This window comes from Vipera berus, assembly GCF_964194415.1.
Source record: "Vipera berus genome assembly, chromosome: 3".
Taxonomy (NCBI): Eukaryota; Metazoa; Chordata; class Lepidosauria; order Squamata; family Viperidae; genus Vipera; species Vipera berus.
Genome location: NC_138204.1, coordinates 167,606,741 through 167,631,585, shown reverse-complemented (window position 1 = coordinate 167,631,585; position 24,845 = coordinate 167,606,741). Strand labels below are relative to the sequence as shown.

The following is a 24,845-nucleotide window of genomic DNA, read 5'->3' as shown; positions in this document are numbered from 1 at the left end:
TTTTTTTTATTTAAGTCAATGGACGCTAACGCAAACGGATGTTGCGATAGGCGGGTAAATTTGAAAGCAGGCGAGTAACGGGCGGTGACAGAGCGAGAAAGAGCGGTGAGTGGCGATGCAGCAGGCGAAGTTTCCAATGCTGCTACCGACGAATAGGTTTCTAGTATCTGACTGAGGTCGGCCGCTGCCCTTTCTTTCCCAGCTTGGTCGGATTGGGAGAAAAGATGTTAACGGTTGGTAATATAAAAGCTCTCCTTGAGGAACCAAGGCGCAGTTGGCAGCTAGTTTAAGCTTCAGCAGTCGGTAGCTCTCCTCTGCTTTTTCTTGGGGGGGGAATTAAAGCCGCCGTCGCAACTTTGCTTTCGGAAGAAGAAAATCCCCATTCTTTTCTGACGCCAAAGGAAAAATTATTTTTATATTACATACTCTTGATTCGTTCTTCCTGGCAAGTGTTTGCGTCCGTGTACCGACGAATAAATATGTTCAGGGTTGCCGCCCTCCTCATTCCATCTTGAGGAGTGAAGCCAGAAACCCCCTTTTGGGAGGCTTTGTTCTGACGAATGAAGGCAAATATACGTGTCTCACGATAACGTTGCAGGATCCAATCTGGGTGGGTTACCGTGGCCAAAGAGAGAAGTTCCCTGAGGATGGGCTCCATCATGAGTCCAAAAGAGCCTTGGTGGAGCAGTGGGCTAATGCCTCCTTAAGTAACACCAGCTGCCTGCAATTAGTGCAGGTTCCCATCCCACCAGGCTCAAGGTTGACTCAGCCTTCCGAGGTAGGTAAAATGAGGACCCAGATTGTTGGGGGAATTAAGCTGACTTTGTAATAATGCCGCTTGGGGTGTGTGTGAAAGCCCTAATAAGCAGGCATATACATAGAATGAAGGCTACTGCTAAGCTTGTAAGCCGCCCTGAGTCTTCGGAGAAGGGCGGGATATAAATGGAATTAAAATAAAATAAAATAAAATAAAAGCTCCGGAGACTAAACCTCTAGTCCCAGTGACCGACCCAGATTGGATCCTCCAGGTTTTGTTTTATTCCGGAAAGGGGAAAAAATATTCAGCAAATGCACCCTGCTCTTTTTCTTCCAGTGAGCAAAAGGTTTGAGGCCTTTTCAAACCTGTTTAACTTCTCAATTTTCAAAAATCCTTTCGGTGGGTGCAGGACTGGGAGTAAGTTTGCTTTGTAGCCAAAGGCTTTTCCCTGCTGAATTCTTTCCAGTATATCATCAGCAGAGGCTTTGCCACCCATCCATTCCAATCCTTTCTGCTGCCCTGGACAGAGCCATTTCTGCTTTCCCTTCTACAGGTTTACAAGTTTACTGAAAGACTGCAGCGTTCTTCTGTGTTACAGTTTTCCCTACAACAATGAGGCGTAGTTCAAGTACTAGTCGAATCAGTTGCCGGCAATCCATCCAGCCACTGAGGGTGCAGGATACTAATAAGATGGGACTTCATACACCCCAACCGTAAGACAGTCAGATTCCTTTAGTTGAGGTGGCATTCATTTATTTGGCTTAAATTTCCAAAGCATGCCTGCTGAAAATATTAATGCCACTTGTGTTTTACTTGTTACTCTTAAAGGCATACACATATGTATTCTATGTGGAAAAAATAGTTAATTAGATAAATTCACTACTTTGTGTAAGCTAGGATTAAAGTATGATCTTTAATTTACTCATGCAGTAAACTATAGTAGAAAGTACATAAATATTAAGGAATAAACCACATTAAAATTAAATGTGTAACAAAAATTAAACAACAGATAACTTTATTGAATGGCATATAAAGATGATTTCAGTTTTGGTGGTTTTTAATTTGTACAATTCAATAATATTTTCTTTTCAAGACAAGAGAGAAGGACTACTTTTGGAAAGCAGAGTGTGGGAAAGTATGCACCAGGGACATCAGAAAGGAAAACTAGTTTTTTTGGCAAAAGGTAATTATTTATTTATTATTTATTTATTGATGGGATTTATATCCCGCCCTATCTCCTGAAGGACTCAGGGCGGCTCACAATAAAACATATAATAAGTGCATAAATCAAGATAAAATGAAATTGAGAAACATCAGTGCAATAAAAAATTAGAGAATTTAAAAATGAATTAAAAATACTAAATATAAATTAATTAAAATGCCTGTCAGTCTAGGTCAGCTTGGTGGAACAGGTGTGTTTTGAGGCCGCGGCGAAAGGATTGGAGGTTTTGGGCTATCCGAAGCTCAGGGGGGAGCTGATTCCATAGGGTTGGTGCTCCCACAGAGAAGGCCCTCCCCCTGGGGGTCGCCAGCCGACATTGCCTAGCTGACGGTACCCTGAGGAGGCCTTCTCTGTGTGAGCGTACTGGGCGATGGGAATTTGTTCCCGGCAGCAGATGGTCCTGCAAGTATCCCGGACCTAAGCCATGTAGGGCTTTAAAGGTAAGTACCAGCACCTTAAATCTCACCCGGAGGGCAACTGGTAGCCAATGCAGCTCACGCAGGAGGGGTGTAATATGGGAGTATCGGGAAGCTCCCATCACAACCCGTGCAGCTGCATTCTGCACCAGCTGAAGCCTCCGGGTGGTCTTTAAGGGCAGCCCCATGTAGAGAGCATTACAGTAATCAATACGGGAGGTAACGAGTGCGTGGGTGACTGTACGTAGGGCATCTTGGTCCAAAAAGGGGCGCAATTGGTATATAAGACGAATCTGGGCAAATGCCCCCCTAGCCACGGTTCCAATGTGATCTTCAAAACTGAGTCGTGAATCTAGGAGGACGCCCAGATTGCGTGCTTTATCAATGGGAGGTAACATCTCTTCTCCTATAGTCAGAGATGGAACCTCTTGGACTAAACGAGATGACGGTATGTACAGCCACTCAGTCTTGGCCGGGTTGAGTCGAAGCCTGTTTTCTCCCATCCAAATCTGTACCGCTTCCAGACAACGGGACATCACATCGAGGGCATCACTGGGTTGGTTCGGGGTGGAGATGAATAGCTGGGTATCATCAGCATATTGATGATATTTCACCCCGAAGCTACGGATGATCTCTCCCAGCGGCTTCATATAGATGTTGAACAGGAGGGGCGAGAGCACCGAACCCTGAGGCACTCCACAATTAAGAGGCCTAGGGCTTGACCTCTGCCCTCCTGCCAACACCGTCTGCGAACGGTCCGAGAGGTAGGAGGAGAACCAACGCAGAACGGTGCCTCCCACTCCCAGCCCCTAGCATTAGCATTTCACTTGGTAGGATTAACTTGAATATTACAGTGTTTCAGTATCACTTCCAGTATGAATGAATTCTTTATTTCACTAGAATAAAGAACAAGAAAAAGCATCAAGGACTTGGGTAGTTTTAAGTGCAGGAAAGCCTTGCATCAGGGGGGGGAAAATTGTGTAGTATCCATTTTGTAGTTCTTGAAACTTTCAAGAATTGATAGGACCCTACTCCAAAAATGTGCCCTGGCTATTTTTGGAGTGGGACTTTAACATCATGTAAAGTCTGCTATAGCTTTCAAATCAATAAAATTTGTATTATTCTGTCTTATATTCTCAATATAAGAGCTGGAAGACTTTCAAATGACAGGCTTAATTGCCATTCTTTTAAGTCTCATTTGTTATTATAAATTGTATTTTCTATATTTAAATAGTTTTGTAGAGAGAAAATGAATAATGCCATAGTTAACCTGGATGCATATTTTCTGGTTTCAATTCTAGGACTAGTGGCCCTGGGAGCTTACGGAACAGCCAATATGGTGCATTTGGAAGTACGGAGAAAATCAAAGAGCCTAGACCACTTCATGACAAAGCATTCATTCAGCAATGTATCCGTCAACTCTGTGATGTATGCAGCACTTGTTTAGTTTAACTAGTTAAATCTCTCTTTAGTCAGAATAAACTGACTGCTGATCAATGAAATTTGGAAACAGTAAGGTCAAAATAGACTAATGGGCCAAGAAATAACAGGCCATCCAGGTTTTTAAAAAGAGATGAATTACTTTCACATTTTAAAATCACAAATGCTATGAATTGTCACACTTTTCACAAAAAAACAATGCATCTTAGAACTCTCAGCAATATATTTTACAGCAAAAATATATGTAAATCTTTGTTAATGAAAACACATGATTAATCTGCAAAGTTCTGTAATTGAATAATAATTTGGCCATATAGAGAACTGGATTGCTCTGTAAACTAGCATAAAGCCCCAAACAAGTAATACTTTTAATTTTTCCCCCTAGTTTCTTATAACATATGGATATGGTCCTACAGTCTCTGTGAAATCACTCCAAACTCCTTCTGTTAAGGACTTTGTGAAAATTTTCAGCTTTATTTATGAACTCTTTTGCCCTTCATGTGACCTTTCGAATTCTAAATTTGAAGAAGAAATCCCAAGAATTTTTAAAGAGCTTGGGTAAGTACCTCCCCATTTAATTAATTTCACCAGTTAAAAAGAATATAACTAAAAATATTTTGTGGATAATACATTTCTTGATTACATGTTAGAAAATTACCATCTTCCAGAGTTTATCAAGACTTTATTTTATTTTATTTTAATTTAGTAACATTTAAACAATATATTATTATAACTAGTCAAACTATTTATGTTACAGGTAATCTCATTTAGCAACCACAGTTGGGACAGGCAATGTGGTTGTTATGTAGTAGCTAAACAGAAAATCATATAACCACAATTATGCTTATGATTTCAGCTTCTTTTGCTTTACAGCATCAGAATAATAAAACCCCAAAGAAGCCAGGTGAGCCCAAATAGCGGCAAAGGTTTCTGGTACTTGATTCAGAAGGACATTGGGTAAAAGGGCAAATATAGCTCTTTTTTCTTCACTTCCCCCGCTCTTTGGAATGCTCAGCCTGGTGCTGAGATATTTAACAATGGAACATTGATGTTTATATTTACATTCATTGGAGAGACAGGGATTACATGAAAGTAAACAGGCACAATGGCAATTACAATGAAAGAAATGTGCTAGTGCCAGCTTTTTGCCTAGCATGCTACAAGCCCTGAGCCTCTTAATGGGCAAAAAAAAAAGCTGAAGATGTGAAACTGATTAAAGTCTTGTCAGTCATAAGGAGCAATTACTAAGGTCACAGGGCTGAGCTGGTCCAGCATAGACAAGTACTAACTGACTAATGTGCAAAGGTTGTAAATGTGAGCACTTTTTCATCGTTGTAACTTCAGTCGCTGCCTGAGGCTAAATGAGGTCTACTTGTTAACAAGAAAACTACATAGACACTCCTGAATGTCTGCCAGGAATTTTGCTTAGTTTGAAGGTGGACACACTATACAGCAAATATAATATATGTGTCCTCTCTACAGACGATTCCTGACTTTAATATAATATTGACAACGGGTTGCAAGCTATTAATATGATTTTATGTTGGCATGATTGTCTACCTGTATCCTATATATAGCTATATCCTATAGAGAGAGGGGGAACCTTAAGTTGTTCATAAGAAAATAACGAAGGTGGGATTCTTAACATTTATTTTCACTAATTATTTTATGGAAGATAAAAATAAGTACAGTTCCTTTTTGTGTTTAAGTGTAACTTGAATTGTATGTGGCATTTTCTTGAAAAAAACATTTTATATAGAAAACATATTTTCCTTACAGTTATCCATTTCCTTTGTCGAAAAGCTCTATGTATACTGTGGGTGCTCCTCATACGTGGCCTCAGATTGTAGCAGCTCTGGTCTGGCTGATAGATTGTTACAAGGTATTGAAAGGTTCTGGAACAAAGTGAAATTGTTTAGTTTAACTGTTGCTTTCTTGCTTTTTGTAATCGGGGAAATCGCATGCAAACATGGGAAATGTACATGGATGGGATGAACTGAAGGAGGGAATAAGGGAGTGCACAAGAATGATTGATGTCTTCCTTATGATGTAATAGCTCTGTTTGATTTTCATTGGCTAACAAAGTTTATAAAGCAATGCTACTAACTTTCTAAGGCGTGGCACTTCTGGACGTAACTCTGCCAGTGTTCCAGATTGTTTGCCACCCAGCTGCTTAATTTGATCAAATAAAGTGCTGCTTGATCAAGAATTCTCCACTTGGGTTATCTGATTAGATAGATAAGATATCAAGTTCAAGTAAGGGACTGGGACCTTACAGTATTATAGATAACCAATTATATATTTAGCCACACTTATGGGTATTTGCTATTCCACTTAATTTTGATCTTATAAATATAGAAGTGATACACTGAACATATATAACTGGGTTAATGAAATTCTTGATGTTCTTGTGATTTTGACAGATCTTTGTAATATATAATGCATCATTAGAGCTATTGTTGCACTTTTGTTGCTACCTTAATTTTATCAAGCAAATAATGATAAATTTGCTATCTAATTTTCAGGCATTTGAGTTCCATGCCAGGAACTCATGAAAAGTGGATGAGACTTAGAACAAAATAAATTTCCTTATAAAGTAATATTTTGTGTTAATATAAATTCTAATAGATTTAATGTTTCCTGTCTGGCTGGCAACAATCTTCAGAATTGTGGGTAGGGACACACAAATTGTATTCTGATGAATTCAGAAAGGAAATAGCAAGTATGCTATACTATTACAGTAGGAAACATTATTCATTGTGACTATGTCATTGTGTCTCACTCAGTTGTTTACTTGTATGAAAGAAAACCCACAGTCATTTGATGAAGGACAGGTTTTGGGAGATACTGAAGATGAAATTTTGCAAAACAAGGTATTTTAGCTATTTCTCCCTAGGTTGTGGAATGCATATTACTTGCAATAAAATTATGATTCTGATAAAAGTTTAGTATATATTACTTATGAAACCAGCAATAATAATATACTGGATTTATGTTAAAGGTTAACGTTTTTACTAAGCATTTTGATCTAGAAATGTGAAACCTTTTCTTAATAGAGAAAAAGCACACATAATGTGCAATACAATAATGTTTAGCATATTTTAAAAGATCCCTAAAATTAAACTATTTTACAATTACGTCCTCAGCTTTTTTTGGACTACTCTATAAAATGTTATGGCCATTTCATGAAGGGTGGAGACAGTTTTGAAGAATTTGATGCTGAAATAGACTCCAAATTAAGTGAGTAATTTAAAATGTTAATAAAGGCATGACTATTAATCTTATGAATCTTTTACCATTTGCTTTCTGTAGTTTCTCAAACTTTTTTAAAAATTTCCCGCCAAGCTATTAATCTAGGATGTTTCTGTTTTAACTCTAGTGCAGGGGTCTTCAAACTTGGCCCTTTTATGACTTGTGGACTTCAACTCCCAGGATTCCTCAGCCAGGCATGCTGGCTGTGTGTTCCCCCCATCATCTCGCTTAATCTATGAATATGAGTTACAGTATATTTTATTATATAAATAATAGACATTTGCTATTTAGTCTATTGCTGTACTCTAACCCTTTTCTCACAGGCTTAAGTTAACTTCTAAGTCAAACCTGGGCAGAAAGATCATAAATTCTTTGTATGAATATTAGGCAATGAGATATAAATCCAGCTCCATGTTGTTATTGAACCAATATATACAGATTAAACTAATATTTTTATTAAGTAGTATTTTTGTATCTCTTAAATAGTAAAGTTGAATAGTGGCTGAAGTTGTGGACTAGGGCAGGGGTAGGCAACCTCGGCTCTTTATGACTTGTGGACTTCAACTCCCAGAATTCCTGAGCCAGCCAAGCTGGCTCAGGAATTCTGGGAGTTGAAGTCCACGAGTCATAAAAGAGCCGAGGTTGGCTACCCCTGGACTAGGGCTACTTATGAGTAATTGTGAGGTAGTACTATGTATGCTGCCTTGGGTTGGGTGTAAGGTGGGATATAAATAATATGTTGGGAGACAGCATGGACTAATGGTACATAATGGAGCTATATTGATGCAATTATTATCTCATTGATAGTTTGGGTGGAAGAACATCAACTAAGTTCATATGTTCAGTACATTTAGTTTTCTGAGAAAGGAAAAAACACAGTGATGGAAATTGTTGATTGGTGAATGAAGGGAGACTTGATCCTATGATCAGATTACCCACATGCCTGTAGCTCTTTCCCACCAGCTGCTTGCCTGGGATTCATGCCTCTTCCCATGTCACAGTCATTAGGTTCTTCCTTAACAAAGGCAACAGGGTCTGCTATTTTTGCCAGCACTAAGTGATGCAGTTGCATGTTGTGTCCCTTTATGACCACATTACTTAGTGACAGAAATGCTGATTTTAATTGTAACCTGTACACAGGCACTGAAATTATGACAATCCTTTTTTAAAAATGGTTTCAATCTGATATTTAGTACAGCAAAATGTCAACTTATTTCCCAGTGTTTACTTTTTTTTCTCAATTTCTTATTCTGATTAATAATAGAGCACTTGAGTGATTAGAGCAGGGGTGTCAATCGCTACTTTTTTGCCATTGCCAGCAATGAGGTAGGTGCGGTTTTGCTATAATGCATCCGGCCCACGGGCCGGCAGTTTGATTAGAGGATTAGAAGGTTATTTTGATCTTTCTTTCAGAGGATCTGTTTAAAGTACAAGAAAAACATTTAGCAGTCTTAGAAGAAAAAGAAAAAAGGCTGAATGAAGAGATCGCAAAGCGTGAAAAGGAAAGAGAAAATGAACCAGTGAGTAACTGAGTACATGGGTCTGGGAAGATGTTTCTTAAGTCTGGTTTTAAGTCTGGTTTTAGTTAACACACTACAATTTCCATCTCTTTGTATGAAAAAGGACCGTTTAGAGCAACTGCGGAGCCTGAAATCATCTTTACAGGCAGATGTTAAAAAATATGAGGCTTATATGGCCAGTTTGGAATCTCTTTCAACCAGTCTCAGTCAAAAGACAAAGAGTATTACAGAGGAGCAAGAAGCTGTTGGTAAGGAGAAACTGCTTAACATCACTACCTTATTTTATAGTGTGTGTCACTATAAAATTTTAAAAGAAAATATTGAGTATTTCTCAGCTCAAGAAAAAGATCTAAACAGAAGTAGAGAATTTAATTACAACTTTCCTAGTACTAGTAGGTTTCTCATGCCTTTTAGTAGATTCTTCTTCTGAGATAAAGTTTTTAATATTTTGAAATTTTATCCAAATAAGTATTAAGCTTCAACTTAATTAAACATTTAAAAAAACCTATCTGTTTTGTTAACAAGATTTTATTTTTCTTGACTTTTAGCCATGGAAATTGAAACACTGAAACGGGAAAACGCACATCTGGTGGTCATTTGTGATAATCAAAAGTATTCCACTGCAGATGTTGAGAAACTGAATTCTGAAATAGAGGAGCTGAGACAGGCAGTAAATAATTTAACCAAGGAATTGGAAGCAGAGCAGCGGCATCTGTGGAATGAAGAATTAAAATATGCAAGAGGAAAAGAAGCAGTATGTATAGCTAAAACAAAAGTTTTGAACATCTGACACTTGCATCTGGGAGACTAACATTACTACTGCTACTGCTTTATTTCCCATAAACTGAGTTAGATAATAACATTTCATTCTGGTGGTAGAAAAATAATTAGTATTTATAGCCATCATTGTAAAAGCTTAATTTGCTAAACAATATTTATCTTCTCTGGAAATTTCTTAGGTCATCTTTTTTCTTTATCTCATCTAAAATACCTTGCATTTTGTTGTGATTCTTTTTTTTGGAGTTCATTAATATATTTTATAAAATAACCTAATGAAAGCTTTATTTGCATCTCAAACCATTTCAGTACCTTTATCTAAATTATTTTGAGATGCGATTTTAATTTTTTTTTCATTTCTCCAAAATTGTTTCTTTCTGTAGCAAGGTTTCATTTAGTTTCCATCTAGCTCAGGGGTGTCAAACTCGCAGCGTCACATGATGTGTTGCAACATATCATGACTTTTATTCCATTGCCGGCAATGGGGTGGGCATGGTTTTGGCATGATGCGTCCGGCCCGTGGGCCAGCAGTTTGACATCCCTGATCTAGATGAACCAGATTTCTGTTGTGAACCAAACTCACAAGATTATGATCCAAAAAGGTCTTTGCTAATATTTATACCTTGGTGGCCCAATCCAAAAATTTAAATCATATTTATTCTTGAAAGGCTCTATTTCACTCAGAAAGTAGGCACTCTTGAATTGCAATTTTCTGTCTCCATATACCAGCCAACTTTAAATTGGCCATCAAATCAAAAGGAGCAAAAACTTTTGATAGTTTGTCTTGAGTAATTTTAATGTTTTTCAGAAGCTGGGAAGATACAACACCTTATATTAAAATTTAAATATAGGCATTGAAAAGACAAACTTTGAAAACACAAAGAAATGCAAAACAGTGCTGTGGTTATGAAGCAGTTCTGGTTTTCATAGACTTCATCAGCTGTAAGGTGTTTAGGGTATGCTTCTTAATTTTGTTTGTTCTTTATAGATTGAAGCAGATTTGACAGAATACCATAAATTGGCTCGAAAATTAAAACTAATTCCTACAAGCGCAGAGAATTCTGGTGGTCTTGATTTTGAAATTAAATTCAATCCCGATGCAGGACCTAATTGTCTGCTTAAGTTTACAACTCAGATTCGTGTAAGTATAAGCTCACTTTTCATGTAAAAGCTCTTTTAGATAATCGCTTTCTTTCAATAAATGATATTTTAACAATACTTAAAGATGAAGTTTGATTCTGTTATCGCAATGAGTGTCGGAGGAAGTTGATATATTTATTATGCACAAAAATTGGTTTAAGTATTATGTGTAGACTGGAATACGTTCATGAAGGCTTAAAAATCCCTGTACATTAGGTTAAGGATACTACCTTAGAACATCACTGGTTGAAAGGGCTTATGCTATCTTGTTTGGCTAATCAGCTTCCTATTGGAATCTGATTGGCTACTATGGGGAACAGAATGTTTACCAGGTAGACCATTGGTCTAGTCCAGCATGGCAGAACCTCTCCCTGGAGTATGAACTAATATAAAAGTACTTGGGAAAGAATATTGCCATACCAGTTTATAGGAGGATCTTTTCTATATTATATGCATTTGAGATTTATTTAAAGTATTTCTTTCTTGAGCCCTGTGACTGGACTACTTCACCGGAAAACTTTGTACTTTTTGTGTTTATATAATTATGGCAGGCTCCCCTTCTGGATCTCCTGAACAACACTGAAGAAGAGATTGCAAATGCAACAAACAGAAAAATTGGCTTAGAAGGCTCCTTAGTACAGGTCAGTTCCTAACTATCTCTGGTCTAGTGGAAACCCAGCTATACAGTACAGTAATGCAACTTAATCCTTATTTATCTATACTTTTCTTATTCCTAATCATATTTCAGAGTTCATAATAAGTATAGGATTACTAGGAAAGGGAACTGATAATGGAATGAAAAAAGACTATAATAGACAGTGCAAATTTAAGTTTCAAGATGTTCAGTAGATACACCTATAGATCTTCAAACTGTTCTGTTTGTAAGCTAAAAGATTTTCAAATGTGAAAGTGGTGGCTGGAGTCAGAATTTTTTTAATTAACAGTGTATTGTGGGGAAGTTTTCATCTATTGCCAGAAATGTAGATTTGAAAGCAAAGGACATGAACTGGAAGCACCCTTGACTTTCAGTACTAACATCCTTTATTAAATAATATTCTTTAAGGTAAACACAATGGAAGCTGAACAGAACAGCATTGTGAAAACATTAAGAGAAGAAGCACAAAAACTGGAAGATTTATGTCAGCAAAAAGCAAAGGTATTGCCCTAAATATGATGTGTGCTTGTAAGTTCATCTCTGTAGAATTCATTATTAGGAATTTTTTTCTGTTAAGAAACATTGTACATATAACATTTATCTATTTATTTATTTTATTTTAATTCCATTTATATCCCGTGTAGTGAATAAGGTGCTTATCTAGACCTGGGAGTACTGGAGTTTTAATTTTTTTTCAATCATAAAAGTTAGCTGGGTAACTGGGCCAGTCAATCTGCCTCAGCTCAACTCACCTAACTGGTTGCTGTGGAGAAGCTAGAAGAAGAAATGTTATGTATACAGGAAAGAAAGGATATAAATATAATAACGTGAATAAGTATTTTTAAAAGCAGCATTAGTGGGTGTATTTTCTCTAGAATAAGAATGATCTAAAAGATAAATGCATCCAGCACTTCTAACAAATACAGAACTGGAGCAATGTCACTATTAAATTTACAGTGCTCTCTTCCTGCAAGAGATAGGGTCTATCAGTGTCATAAATGTATGATTCAGTTCTGAAGTATTAATCCATATACATATTGCAGGTAGTTGTTGAAGAAGAAGAAAAGAGTACGAAGGAGCTGGAGTTGTTGGAGAAACATAAAAATTTGCTTTATAATGGTGTCAATGAGGGTGTCAGTGAAGCCATGAAGGAATTGCATGAAACCCGATGCCGGTTAGTTTAATTAAACAAAGATTTGACCTAGAAGGTTTTCTGAGTTGAACATACATTTATTTTTTCAACTTATAACGCTATCATCTCAATTTGTGACTGGGCAGTTTAAAATTAAAATGTACCGTATTTTTCGGACCATAAGACGCACTTTCCCCCCCAAAAAGTGAGGGGGAAAACGAGGGTGCGTCTTATGGTCCGAAGGTGATCTGTATGGCCAGCCCCAACCTCCGCAAGTGGAAAGCAAGAGAGATTGCCAGGAGCACAAATCGGCACGTGCTGAGAAACGCCGCACTCCTGCAATCTCCCTCGCTCTGTATCAGCCTGCTTTCTCTTGTAGCAAGGAAAACTGAAACCGCGCGAGATCGCGTTCCTGGCAATCTCCCTCGCTCCGTTTCAGCTTGCTTTCTGCAAGAGAAAGCTGGGCTGCAGGGCCGCCTCCGTGGGTACTGCTCTAACACAGAGGGAAGGACAAAGAGGGAGAGAAGGAAGGAAGGAAGGGACAATGGGAGGGAGGGAGAGAGAGAGAGAGAAAGATAGGGAGAGAGAGAAGGAAAAAGAAATAGGGAGGGAGAGAAAGAGGGAGAAAGATAGGGAGGGAGAGAAGGAGAAAGAAAAGTAGAGAAATAGAGGGAGAGAGAAAGGGAGAGGGAGAGAAAGAAGGAGAGGGAGAAATAGAGGGAAAGAGAAAAATAGAGAAGGAGAGGGAGAGAAAGGGAAAGGGAGGGGGAGAGAGGGAGAGAAAGAGAAGTTGAGAGAAATTAAATTAGTAACATGATTGTTAAGTGAATCTGGTTTCCCCACTAACTTTGCTTGTCAGAAGGTTGCAAAAGGTGATCACATGACCCTGGAACAATGTGACCATCATAAATATGAATCGATTGCCAAGCATCCGAATGTAAATCACATGACCCTGGGGATGCTGCAATGGTCATAAGTGTGAAAAATGGTCATAAGTCGCTTTTTTCAGTGCCATCGTAACTTTGAACAGTCACTAAGTAAATCGTAAGTCGAGGACTACCTGTACTTTTATCATTTTTTTTTCCTTTTTTGGGGGGGGTGTCAAGTTTTTGACACCTTGCTGGGCGACTGGTGCTACTCGGACATTGCCTTGTCCTAAAAGTGGTACAATGGATGAAAAGGTTGAAAAGCCCTGTTTTAGTATACTGATACTATTTGGTTCAGAATATTTTTTTTCTTGTTTTCCTGCTCTAAAAACTGGGTGCGTCTTATCGTCCGAAAAATACGGTAAACAATATTTTTTTAAAAAAACCCACCCACAAAATAAAATAATCATGCAAGTAACGCAAAATATTCAAAACATTTGAAACCCATACAATAAAGTCACCAGGAAAACAGAGTAACTCATGAACAGTACAGCCATTTTATGAATCGCTTTTTGATCCCCAAACCAGATTGCTTATTCTAGACAAATGATTTGCATTATTATCATATATCGTGTTCTTTAAAAATAACTTGCAAGTCAAATTCAATTGTATGAATTGAATGGAGTAAAGGTTAACAGGAAAAAAATAATGTGAAAAGATGTAAATACTTGTTTTCATTGAAGATGGGATAAGGCTGCAATCCTGGTCACCCTTGGAGTAAGTTCCATTGAAATCAGTGGGTCTTAATTTCCAAGTTTACATTACACTCCTATAAGCTTAAGTCATAAAGTTCATTTATAAAAATTAACCTATAGGAATTATTTGGAATATTATAGGCAATGTAATACAAATATTAATCTTAGTTAAATGGGAAAGTGAAACTTATTTAGATTTTGTAATACTACACGTGTTAATTATTATAGGCTGTTTATACAAACCATGAATTTATAGATAGAAGGTTTTTCAATAATAATAATACAATACTCTCTTCTGGTATTTACTCAGATACCAAGTGGTTATGCAAACAACTTCAGAAGAAAGAAGGAAAATGGATAAAAATATGCAGTATCTTCTGGAACTAATATTTACTCATCTTGAGACAGTTGAGGTAATTCATGCTATTATATGCTACTAAAACCTTCATGTGTGTCCTTTGACTGGCTGAAAGTTGCATCATAGGGCAATTTGTTTTTCAATCAAAGTATCTCTTATGGGCTAATTTACAGAATGCTGGACCTCTTATTCCAAAGAGAATAAAATTTAGGAAAGTTGTGGCTGCTTCATTGCTACCAGACTGCTGCTGTTTCTCCTTCAGCACTGCTTTCTTCCTCATCTCTCAATTCAGTGGACGGGGAAGAAACATAAACATTCACGTGTTACAAGGAAAAGGAAAGCTAGCCAGCTAGCTAGCAGTCCTTTAACAGTGGAAGAACTAGAGAGACTGGAAGAAACAAATGGATCAGACATAGAGCCAAATCAGTGACTCACCTCTCTCGATTCCTTAAACAAGGTAGAGGATCTCTTTTCGTCTCCTCCTCATCCCATAGATAGACCATAATGCAGAGGCCCAAGTTGTTCCCCTTGAATCCAGTTGATTATTGCCCAGAAGGGGGCCTGTCTAGAGCAGAACATTCATCATTTTCCTCACAGCCTCCTTAAATCTAAGTTCTAGCTAATCATATTAGGAAAGACAAAAAATCCCATACAGAAACAGCAACCCTACTCCCACTTCCTCAGAAATATTTAAGTAAATCTTAGAGTAAAGATAGGCGGATTCAAAAGTATCTTCTGTAGTTTCTCTAATTTCTATTATGAGTAGAACAGGGAAGAAGACATTTTATATCATGTCTTTCCCTTACTAACCTTCATTGCCTATTTTCTCCTCCTCACAATGTGGAAGGAGGAGATAGGACCAGGACAAGAAATCTTCTCTATGATTCTCCATGCTCCCAAATGCATAAATAATTGCAAAAAAATAAAATAAAATAAAAATGGATGAAGCCTGTAATCTAGCTCCAACAACCAGTATACGTTACACTGTACAATGAAACAGAAAATGAAGACAGATTCATGCCATCCCAAATATATTATAAATGTTAGTGATGCAGAGCACGTGCATTTTGAAAAGTGGTTCTCTAGTGTTTTCATCGGCTTCACTGTGTCCAAGAAGGAGCAATGGGGTTCAATCTTTTGTGTCAAGCCTGATATTGAAGGGGATTTTTTTCCCCTAGGGAACAGAAGTAAGATATTGTTGACCATATCCTCACCTGAAGACATATAATCATTTTAGGTCTATTATACTATAACCAGGACACTTCATGGCAAATTCAACTACTTAGTGATTCTCCAGGTTATTCATTGATCTAATATTTCATGATTTTCTTAAAAGTCTGTATTTTTCTAAAATAAGATAATATTTATTGTCATTTTTTACTGTGGGCACACTGGCACACATTAAAAATGAAATTCTGCTGCCTGCTCTCAAAAGTGTACACATATATAAGACACATATAAATATGCTATATACATATGTATATATCTATACCCTTACATATAAATACATATAAATATTAATCACTATCCATCTTGAATACGTAGCGGAAAGAGGAAGCTTGAGAGTTCACAAGGTTTGCTTGAGAGTTTACAAGGCTGAGAGTTCACAAAATATATCTAAACATTCTAAAAGAGGGAATAGCACACAATTCAGATGCAAAAGTTCGGTTATATAGTAAAAGACTACCCAAGATACAGTATGTCTGGCTGAATTTCTTGTATATCTATATCTTCATAATATAGCTCAGCCCAGCATATCTGTTCAACAAAGAAAAAGTGTTTTTGTCTCACCTGCCTTTTTAGTTAACTATTATGCAGCCACTTGTTGGCATTCTGTACATTATATCATTGTATTTTAATGTTTCTGCCGTGGCTTTGATTGAAGCCTAAGCCATTTGGACAAGGCTTGATATAATTTGGATATGGTCAACATAATAAAGATATACTTGCTTGTAAATCTGTTAATTCTTATCAAGATCACTTCGTGAATAATATTTTCACAGCCTTGTTTGTTGTTAGCTGCGAAGTCGTGTCCGACCCATCGCGACCCTATGGACAACATTCCTCCAGGCCTTCCTGTCCTCTACCATCTTCTGGAGTCCATCTAAGCTCACGCCTACTGCTTCAGTGACTCCATCCAGCCACCTCATTCTCTGTCGTCCCCTTCTTCTATTGCCCTCGATCTTTCCCAGCATTAGGCTCTTCTCCAGTGAGTCCTTCCTTCTCATTAGGTGGCCAAAGTACTTGAGTTTTAGCTTCAGGATCTGGCCTTCTAAAGAGCAGTCAGGATTGATCTCCTCTAGGACTGACCGGTTTGATCGCCTTGCGGTCCAAGGGACTCGCAGGAGTCTTCTCCAGCACCACAGTTCAAAGGCCTCACAGCCTTGTTACCACATGGATAAAATCTTACTGTTTCTTTTCTTAAGAGAGTTTACCAGTAATTGGAGACAGAGTTCATTCTGCAGTCTATTAATTCCATTAAGCCTTAGTGACTAAGGATCATTCTATAGATAGAATATTTACTCTGAAAGTTCATTTTCTATAGTAAATAGGGTATATACGTTACTTTGTTATATTTTCTTTGGAGCCCCTATAACTTTTTGATCCTTGTATTGTGGGGTGGTGATGGAGAATGGTTGGTAGGTTTCTCTGGCTGTTCTTCCATTTTTACAAATCTGTTACTCAAGCCTATTAAAGCTAATGGAAGTTTTCAAGATATCTTTCACTCACATAAAACTTCTGTTTTTATAAATTCATAATCGTGTACTAGTTTTCTATCAAAAAGAAATAATCTACAGATAACAGCTGCATTTTACATTGAATCTTATGCCAGTTCTGCATTTATAAAATAAAAACTAAAAGCTCTAAAGTATAATCTATTACCATTTTCTTCTAGAAATACTTGACTGAACAGAATATAAAAATTGACAGAGAATTCAATGAATTTATATCTCAAGAGCCACTGAAGAACTTGAAAGAAATCCTAGATAATTACAAAAAGAAGATGAGTACCCTGTATACCTCAGACACATGAATGAAAATATCATCTGTATAGTATAAAAATGCTCTAAAATGTTTGCTTGCCATGTCAGTGTTTTGTAATGTTTTCAATCTACCATTTGTTCATGTGATGTTATAGCATTTGGAGGCTATCTGTTTTTTATTGTAGTAGTTCTTATTAAAACCAATATTCACTTTTCTGATGCATAAATACACTTAAATATTGATTCTGTTTTATGAGAATCTGTACATAGACAATAATAAATGTTCATGGATTCACCTATTTCATATATACTTGTTTTATTCTTGAAACACTAATTGGAGTGCAAAAAGTATGATTCAAAAATTTGCTCAATAATGTAAACCTTGTAATTGTTTACCAATTATCAACATGGGGGAACAAAAGTTTTAATAACAATAATAAGAGTTGGAAGGGGGCCTTTGAGGTCTTCTAGTCCAACCACCTGCTCAGGCAGGAAACCTTGAAACCATTTCAGACATGGTTGTCCAGTCTCTGCTTCAAAACTTCCAGTGTTGGAGGCAGGTTGTTCCACTGATTAATTGTTCTGTCAGGAAATTTCTCCTTAGTTCTAGGTTGCTTCTCTCTTTGGTTAGTTTCCATCCGTTGCTTCTTGTCTTGCCTTCAGATGCTTTGGAGAATAGCTTGACTCCCTCTTCTTGTGGCAACCCCCAAGATATTGGAACACTGCTATCATGTCACCCCTCGTCCTTCTCTTCATTAAACTACACACACCCAATTCCAGCAACCGCTCTTTATATGTTTTAGCCTTCACTCCCCTAATCATCTTTAATTGCTCTTCTCTGTACTCTTTTTCTAGAGTCTCAACATCTTTTTTACATTGTGGTGACCAAAACTGGATGCACTATTCCAAGTGTGGCCTTACCAAAACATTATAAAGTGGTATTAACACTTCACGTGATCTTGATTCTATCCGTTAATGCAGCCCAGCACAGTGTTGGCTTTTTTGACAGCGGCAGCACACTGCTGGCTCATATTTAAGTGATTGTCCACTAGGACAGGGGTCCCCAACCCCCAGTCCATGCACCGATCCCAGACTGCAGCAAGCCAGCAACTAGTCCACACAAGCAAGCCCTACCTGTGGGATGCAAGCAGCACACAAAACCACACACTCTGGTCCACGGAAAACTTTTCCATGGAACCAGTCCCTAGTGCCCAAAAGGTTGGGAACCTCTGCACTAGGACTGAGATCTGTCTCACAGTTACTACTATTGAGCAAGGTACCACCTATACTGTACCTGTGCATTTGGTTTTTCTTGCCTAATGTAGAACCTTACTTTTTTCACCATTGAATTTCATTTTGTTAGATAGCGCCCAATGTTCAAGTCTGTTACGATCCTTCTGTATCGTAAGCCAATATTCTGCACTGTTGACTATTCCTGCCAGCTTGGTGTCATCTGGAAATGTGATCAGTTCCCCATCTATCCCCTCATGCAAATCATTGATGATGTTGAAGAGCACTGGGTCCTGAACAGCACTGGGCCCCCCCCTCTACACACTTCCCTCCATGTAGATGCAGTTCCATTGAGGACCACACGCTGAGTACAGCCAATCAGCCAGTTACAAATCCATCTGGTGGTGATGTTGCCTAACCCACATTTTTCTACCTTATCAAGTAGTAGGTTGTGGTCTGCTTTATTAAACGCCTTATTGAAGTCCAAGTAAATTATGTCTACAGCATTCCTCTGGTCCACTAATTTTGTCACCTGGTCAAAGAATGCAATAAGATTTGTCTGACATCTGTTTTTGACAACCCGTATTGGCTTTTAGTTATGACTGTTTGCCTCTAGGTGTTCGTTGATTATCTATAATTCATTGCTTGATTATCTTTTCCAGAATCTTCCTAAGTATTGAGGTCAGGCTGATAGGTCTGTAGTTTCCTGGATCCATTTTTTGAAGATGGGAACTACATCAGCTCTTTTCCAGTCCTCTGGTAGTTCTCTAGTGTTCCAGGATCTTTGAAAGATATAGTTCAATGGTTCTGAGATCATATCTGCCAGTTCCTTGAGAACCTTGGGGTGTAATCCATCTGGTCCTGGTGATTTGAACTCGTCTAGGCTGGACAGGTGCTAACTTACCATTTTCTTGCCTATCTTAACGTTTCTAATCTGTTTTTTATGGTACTGTTTTTAATAGGTTGGACTGTTTTTTTCTCTTTGTGTAAAGACGGATGCAAAAAATGAGTTTAGTAGTTCTGCTTTCTCCGATGCTTGTCACCTTTTTGCGACTTTCTCCCTGTCTCATTAATGCTGCAAACATTGACACTCCCACTAATGGACCAATCATTTCCTTAACTTTTTTCTTGTTTTTTACATTTTGAAAGAAGCTTTTTTTTGTTATTTTTGACTTTTGTCACAAGCCTTAGTTCATTTTGAGCTTTAGCTTTCCTTATTTCATCTTTGCAGGCTCCGGCTATTTGCTGATATTCTGCTTTAGTTATGTACCCCTCTTTCTACTTTTTATACTTGTCTTTTTTGTCTTTCAATTTATCAGAGAGTTCTTTGTTTCTTTTTAGAGCTGTTATTTTTCTTCTTTGTTGGTATTGTAGTAGACTGGGCTTTTATAATCTCACTTCAAAATTTCCTAATCTTGAGCTGTTTTCTCCTTGAGGATTCTCAACCATGGAATCCTTCCCAAGCTCTCTCTAAGTTTATTGAAATTAGCTCTCTTAATGGTCTATGTTTCACAAGTTCTTAAGGCAAGAATTGAGGAAGATAAACCCATGTTATTGTAGAGTGAGACAATTCATCTCATGGCCACAACACTGAAGTTCATGCTGAATGCTGCCCAGTATGCAAATTGCAAAAAATATGGCCATGAACACTATTTTTCAAATCAATTAAATTCTTACAGGAAAACGTGCAACACAGCTCTATTCTTACCTACTGAAAAATCTACTTGGGTTAGTTATATTTCAAAAATATCTCAGCAGAAAATATGTTTTCAATTAAAATACTTCCTTTCGATTCCTCACCCAAGAGATTACAAAACCAAAAGATAAACAAACAAAAAAAATCTTTTAAATATTTTGTTAAATTAGTACATCATATGTGGGTATTTGTTTTTAATATTTTTATTTTAACAAAAATGATTTCTGTAAGTGCTAGAACTCCAAATTTAGTACAACCACAAAATATCTGGCATACTATTTTGTGGTTTTCTGCCAAACAGAACAAAAGCAACTATCTTTTCCTGATGTTTATGTTGGCACATAGAAATAGCTGCTAGGTGCCAAAAAAATGCACCCAGAAGTTAGTAACTTTCCTATTTCCACATTATTTCATTAAGTTTAAACCAACAACAGAAGAAACAAGATTGTCCTTGCTGCTGAATTAGAAAATGTTTAAAAAATACAATCTAATCATAACCCACAAAACTGTTCAGTCGCAGTGAATAAAGCAGAAACACTCAAAACGACCTTTTTTGGAAGAAGCACATTTTGTTTCATACCTGGAACATTTCAAAGAGCTGTTAATAGATGAAACCCACATCCTTTATGGGCAGTGGTTTATAGCTATTGGATAAAGTATAATCTCTCAATGAATCTATCAAAGAATGGTGATGGATAACAACTACGGTACAAGAAACTGAAACTTGTGTCCTGATCTTAAGAAATGTGTAGTCTGCTATGAACAAAAATTGAGTCAGCTGACTTACTAATGCAAAACAAATATAGAAATATTATACTTACAATTATATCTCCATGGATTTTCAATATCTAGGAAGATATTCAAGATGCCTTTGGTTTAAATGGGCGGGAAAGGGAAATAATACTGCAAATGAATTATATGTTGTATAAATGGTGTCAGTGGAAACTTTGGGGACCATATTTAGATTTATGTTGAATTACTAGGATTTCAAGATTCAACTCAAAAAGTTGTAAGCCACATTTACCCAAAGCATGAAGAGAGCTTCATTAGTTGAACTTGACAGGACTGGAGACTGAAAGCCTGATGGACTTCAGATAAATTTACATAATGCAGAAGGATATATGAATGTAACTGTAATAAAGCCCATTAAATCAGGGGTCCCCAACCCCCAGTCCATGGACCGACACCGGTGGGCTCCACAAACAAGCAAAGCTCCATCCTCGGGATGCAGGCAGTATTCAAAACCACACCCCCTCTGATCCGTGGGAAAACTTCTCCATGGCACTGGTCCCTGGTGCTTAAAAGGTTTGGGACCTCTGCATTAAATCACTCGGTTAAAGTTCAGAAAGGATATTGGCTTGAGATTCATTTTCAATCTACAATTTTGCTCAAAGTAAGGGAACTAAATGGATGGAATCAGCTAGTGATGAGACTTATATTAATGTTAAACAGTTCAGTGAAGGTGTTGACACTCCATTTGCTCTAAAAGAAAAGCTGACAACATGTTGGGGATAATAAACATTAAAAATAGAGTTGCCAATAAAATACCCTTATCTAAACTGGTGCTAGAATATATAGAACAGAAGGCCCCAACCTTTTGGGTACCAGGGACCAGTTCCAGGGAGAGAGATTTTTCTATAAACTGGAGGGTGCGTGGTTTTGTGTGCTGCCTGCATCTCGTGGATGGGGCTTTGCTTGTTTGTGCGGCCCGGTACTGGTCCATGAACCGAGGGTTGGGGACCCCTGATACAGAATATTGTGTGCAGTTTTGGTTATCATATCTCAAAAATCATAAACTAGAGCATCAAAAGATCTAGAGGAGGGCAACTAAAATGAGTGGCTGGACCAATTTACTACAAGAAAATGTTATCACATTTGGGCTTTTTGGTCTAGAAAGGAGATGAACAAGAGGGGACATGACTGAAATGTACAATCTTATGTATGGTGTGCATTAAGTGGATGAGAAACTATTTTCCCTTCCCCAGAATACTAGAATCATGGCTAAAACTGAATACTGGAAGACTGTAGAGACAAAGGGGCAAACATTACAAAACATGTAACTAAACTTTGGAATTTGCTACCATAGAATGTGCTATTGATCAGCTTGTCTGGTTTAAAAAAAAGAAGTGTTGGTAGCATAACTGCCTTTGAAGGCAATTTGCTAGAGAAGAGTTTACTTGTGCAATTGGTTGGCCACTGTGAGAACAGATTGTACCCTAGATGGGCAGGAGTCCAAGCTAATGTTCTGGTAAACCTTTATGTATTACTACTAAACAATTCTGGAGAAAGGGTGAAGCGAATGTTAGCTAGAGGACAAATGTTTCAGTGGACATCAGGAAAAAACATCTAGCAATGAAACCTATTCAACAATGGAACAAAATGCCTTAAAAGTAGTGGACTCTCCTGGAGGGGAGATATTTAAACAGAGCCTGCATGACCATTTGTCAGAGATGCAATAGTTGTGGAGTCCTGCATTAGGCAGAGGGTCAATCAATCAACAGTGGGTTGATCAATATTTTTTGCTGAATTTGCCACAGTATTAAAGTCTTTTCTATTCGCCATATGGGGAATAGAGTATATATACTTTCCCTAGTATTATGGTATCAATGCTATTGGATTCATTACATAAATCAGATATTTACTGAGGTTTTGTCTTTTTAAACATGCTATGTTGCATTCTGTTAATAAAGCTAACAAAATGGGAAGTCAGCCCCCAGAGAAGGAAATATTAAAAGGGCAGAAAAATATATTTCCTCAAAGTATCTTAGAGACAGATAAGCATGCCCAGTTTTTTCTTAATATCCCCAAGTCTCCCTCCCCCAAGCAGAAACCAACTCTGTAGAAATGCAGATGTAAACCATTAAGGAAAGTTGAAACTAGAAGATTAAGAGGACAAAGAGACCTAAAATCTACATACCCCACCCAAACTCTTAAGACAGGACATAATAGGATTAACCCACAGATGCCAAAGGAGCACACTCGGGTCAAAATACATGACATAGGAAATACAAAGCCTCATACAGGAACAGGAAACAACCTCAAGAGCCCCAGAGGGTATAAAATCCACTCTCTACATGTGCTCGCTCGCACTCTTCTTCCAGAGCCATCTTACTGTCTGCCTCTCCTCTTCAATAAACTTTTTTAAGTTATTAGAAATATTTTTCTAAAGCAGTCACCATGTTGTTTATTCCCAGCTCAGACTGAACCAAGATGAAGACTTTTCCTTCAACAATTTGACACCCCAGATGGGACTCCAAGCTAACCTCTCCAATGGACTGAGACTGGTAAGCCCCATCTTGCCGGCAGCAGACCCCTTGTGTCTGTGGATGTGTTTCCCAGGCCTTGCCCATGTGGAGCCAGGGTAGTAAAGGGAGTTTTGGGTTTGAGCTCAAGTTGATTTGGAAAGAAGGTGAAGATGAGTACTTCTAAATTTTAATTTTAAAGCCCAGGGGAGTGAGAGAAATGTGTGTATGTTTCTGTGTGTTGAGTGAGAATAACCTTTTCCCAATCACAGTTAGGAAAGGCTCCCTCTGGCCTTTCCTAACCACAGAAAGGATCTGTTCAAGTGGCAGACCCTGGAAAGGATGGGGGTTTGGCCAGAGTGCAAGACCTTTTGTTAGGGAAAGGGAGAGGCTATGTGCAAATGGAATGAGAGAATTGGATTTGGACAACCAGCTGGTAAGGCCCTGTAAGCAAAGCCCATCTGTAGGAGGGGCTCATACTAATGCACAAAGCATAGGTCCTCCCAGACTGAGTCTGAAAACTGACGGCAGGTGAGGAAGAAGGAGGTGCCTGTACCTGTTGGAGCTGAAAGCACCAGGTCCTCCCCAGACCCCTTTTTGGTTGGAAAGGCGAGGGGGGAGTGTCCCCTAGGTAGGAGGGGCCCATACTTCGTTAGGGAACTGAAATCCTCCTAGGTATTTTTTGTCTGTGTGCCCAAAAACTGATGGCAGGGCGGCAGGGATAGTGTCGCTAAGAGTGGCTGGGCAGTGCCGCTAGGACCCGACTAAGCCGATTGAACCCCACATCATAAGGGGAACATGGGTAGCTGTAGTTCAAGGGTCGGAATTAGGACACCCATTGGAGATATGCTCGAGGCATGGGACGAGAGGTGAGTGCCTGTTCTGGATGGTATGAAAAAGAAGCGAGCAAGACAAATTTGTGAAGAATGGGCTTTGCTCAGGGCTTTGCTGGGAAACCAATTTGGCTAAATAAAGGGAAAATAAGAAACTGTGAAAATAATAAGTGCCAATTTGGCACTTAAAGGGAAAATAAGAAACTGTGATTCTCTCTCTGTGTCCTTCTATGCAACCATGTGGTATGTTTAAGATCTGTGCCTTCCCTAATTTATGGTGGTAATGGCCAGGATGTGTAAAACAAAGACTTCTGTTTCCCTTTTCTGTTCTTTTCCTTGTCTTTGTTTGTATATGTGTGTCTATGTCTTTGTGTGTGAGGTAAATGTGACTGTTAATTATCTCTAATCCAAAGAGAATTTTTAAAAAAAAATTCTGCTAGAGATTCTGCTTAAAATAAGCCATCAAAAGAAAATTTCCTCATTCTGTTTGTCTGGCCAACAGAGTGAAGAAAAATGTTTTTTTCTTCTTCCTTTGTCTCTGTACTCTTAAGAACAGCCCAAAGTTAGCAG

General features: G+C 38.0%; 1 protein-coding gene across 1 annotated transcript; it reads left to right on the top strand.

The window, feature by feature from the left end:
* Window positions 1-23: 23 nt before the first annotated feature.
* NDC80 (NDC80 kinetochore complex component) lies at window positions 24-17,572 on the top strand. The gene is made up of 17 exons (XM_081322417.1): window positions 24-105; window positions 1,311-1,470; window positions 1,851-1,940; window positions 3,697-3,823; window positions 4,221-4,393; window positions 5,615-5,717; window positions 6,622-6,708; window positions 6,982-7,075; window positions 8,501-8,607; window positions 8,711-8,855; window positions 9,156-9,361; window positions 10,373-10,525; window positions 11,076-11,165; window positions 11,588-11,680; window positions 12,223-12,353; window positions 14,243-14,345; window positions 17,187-17,572. The coding sequence occupies exons 2-17, from the start codon at window positions 1,370-1,372 to the stop codon at window positions 17,322-17,324; spliced, it is 1,941 nt and encodes a 646-aa protein (XP_081178543.1). The 5' UTR covers window positions 24-105; window positions 1,311-1,369; the 3' UTR covers window positions 17,325-17,572.
* Window positions 17,573-24,845: the final 7,273 nt, after the last annotated feature.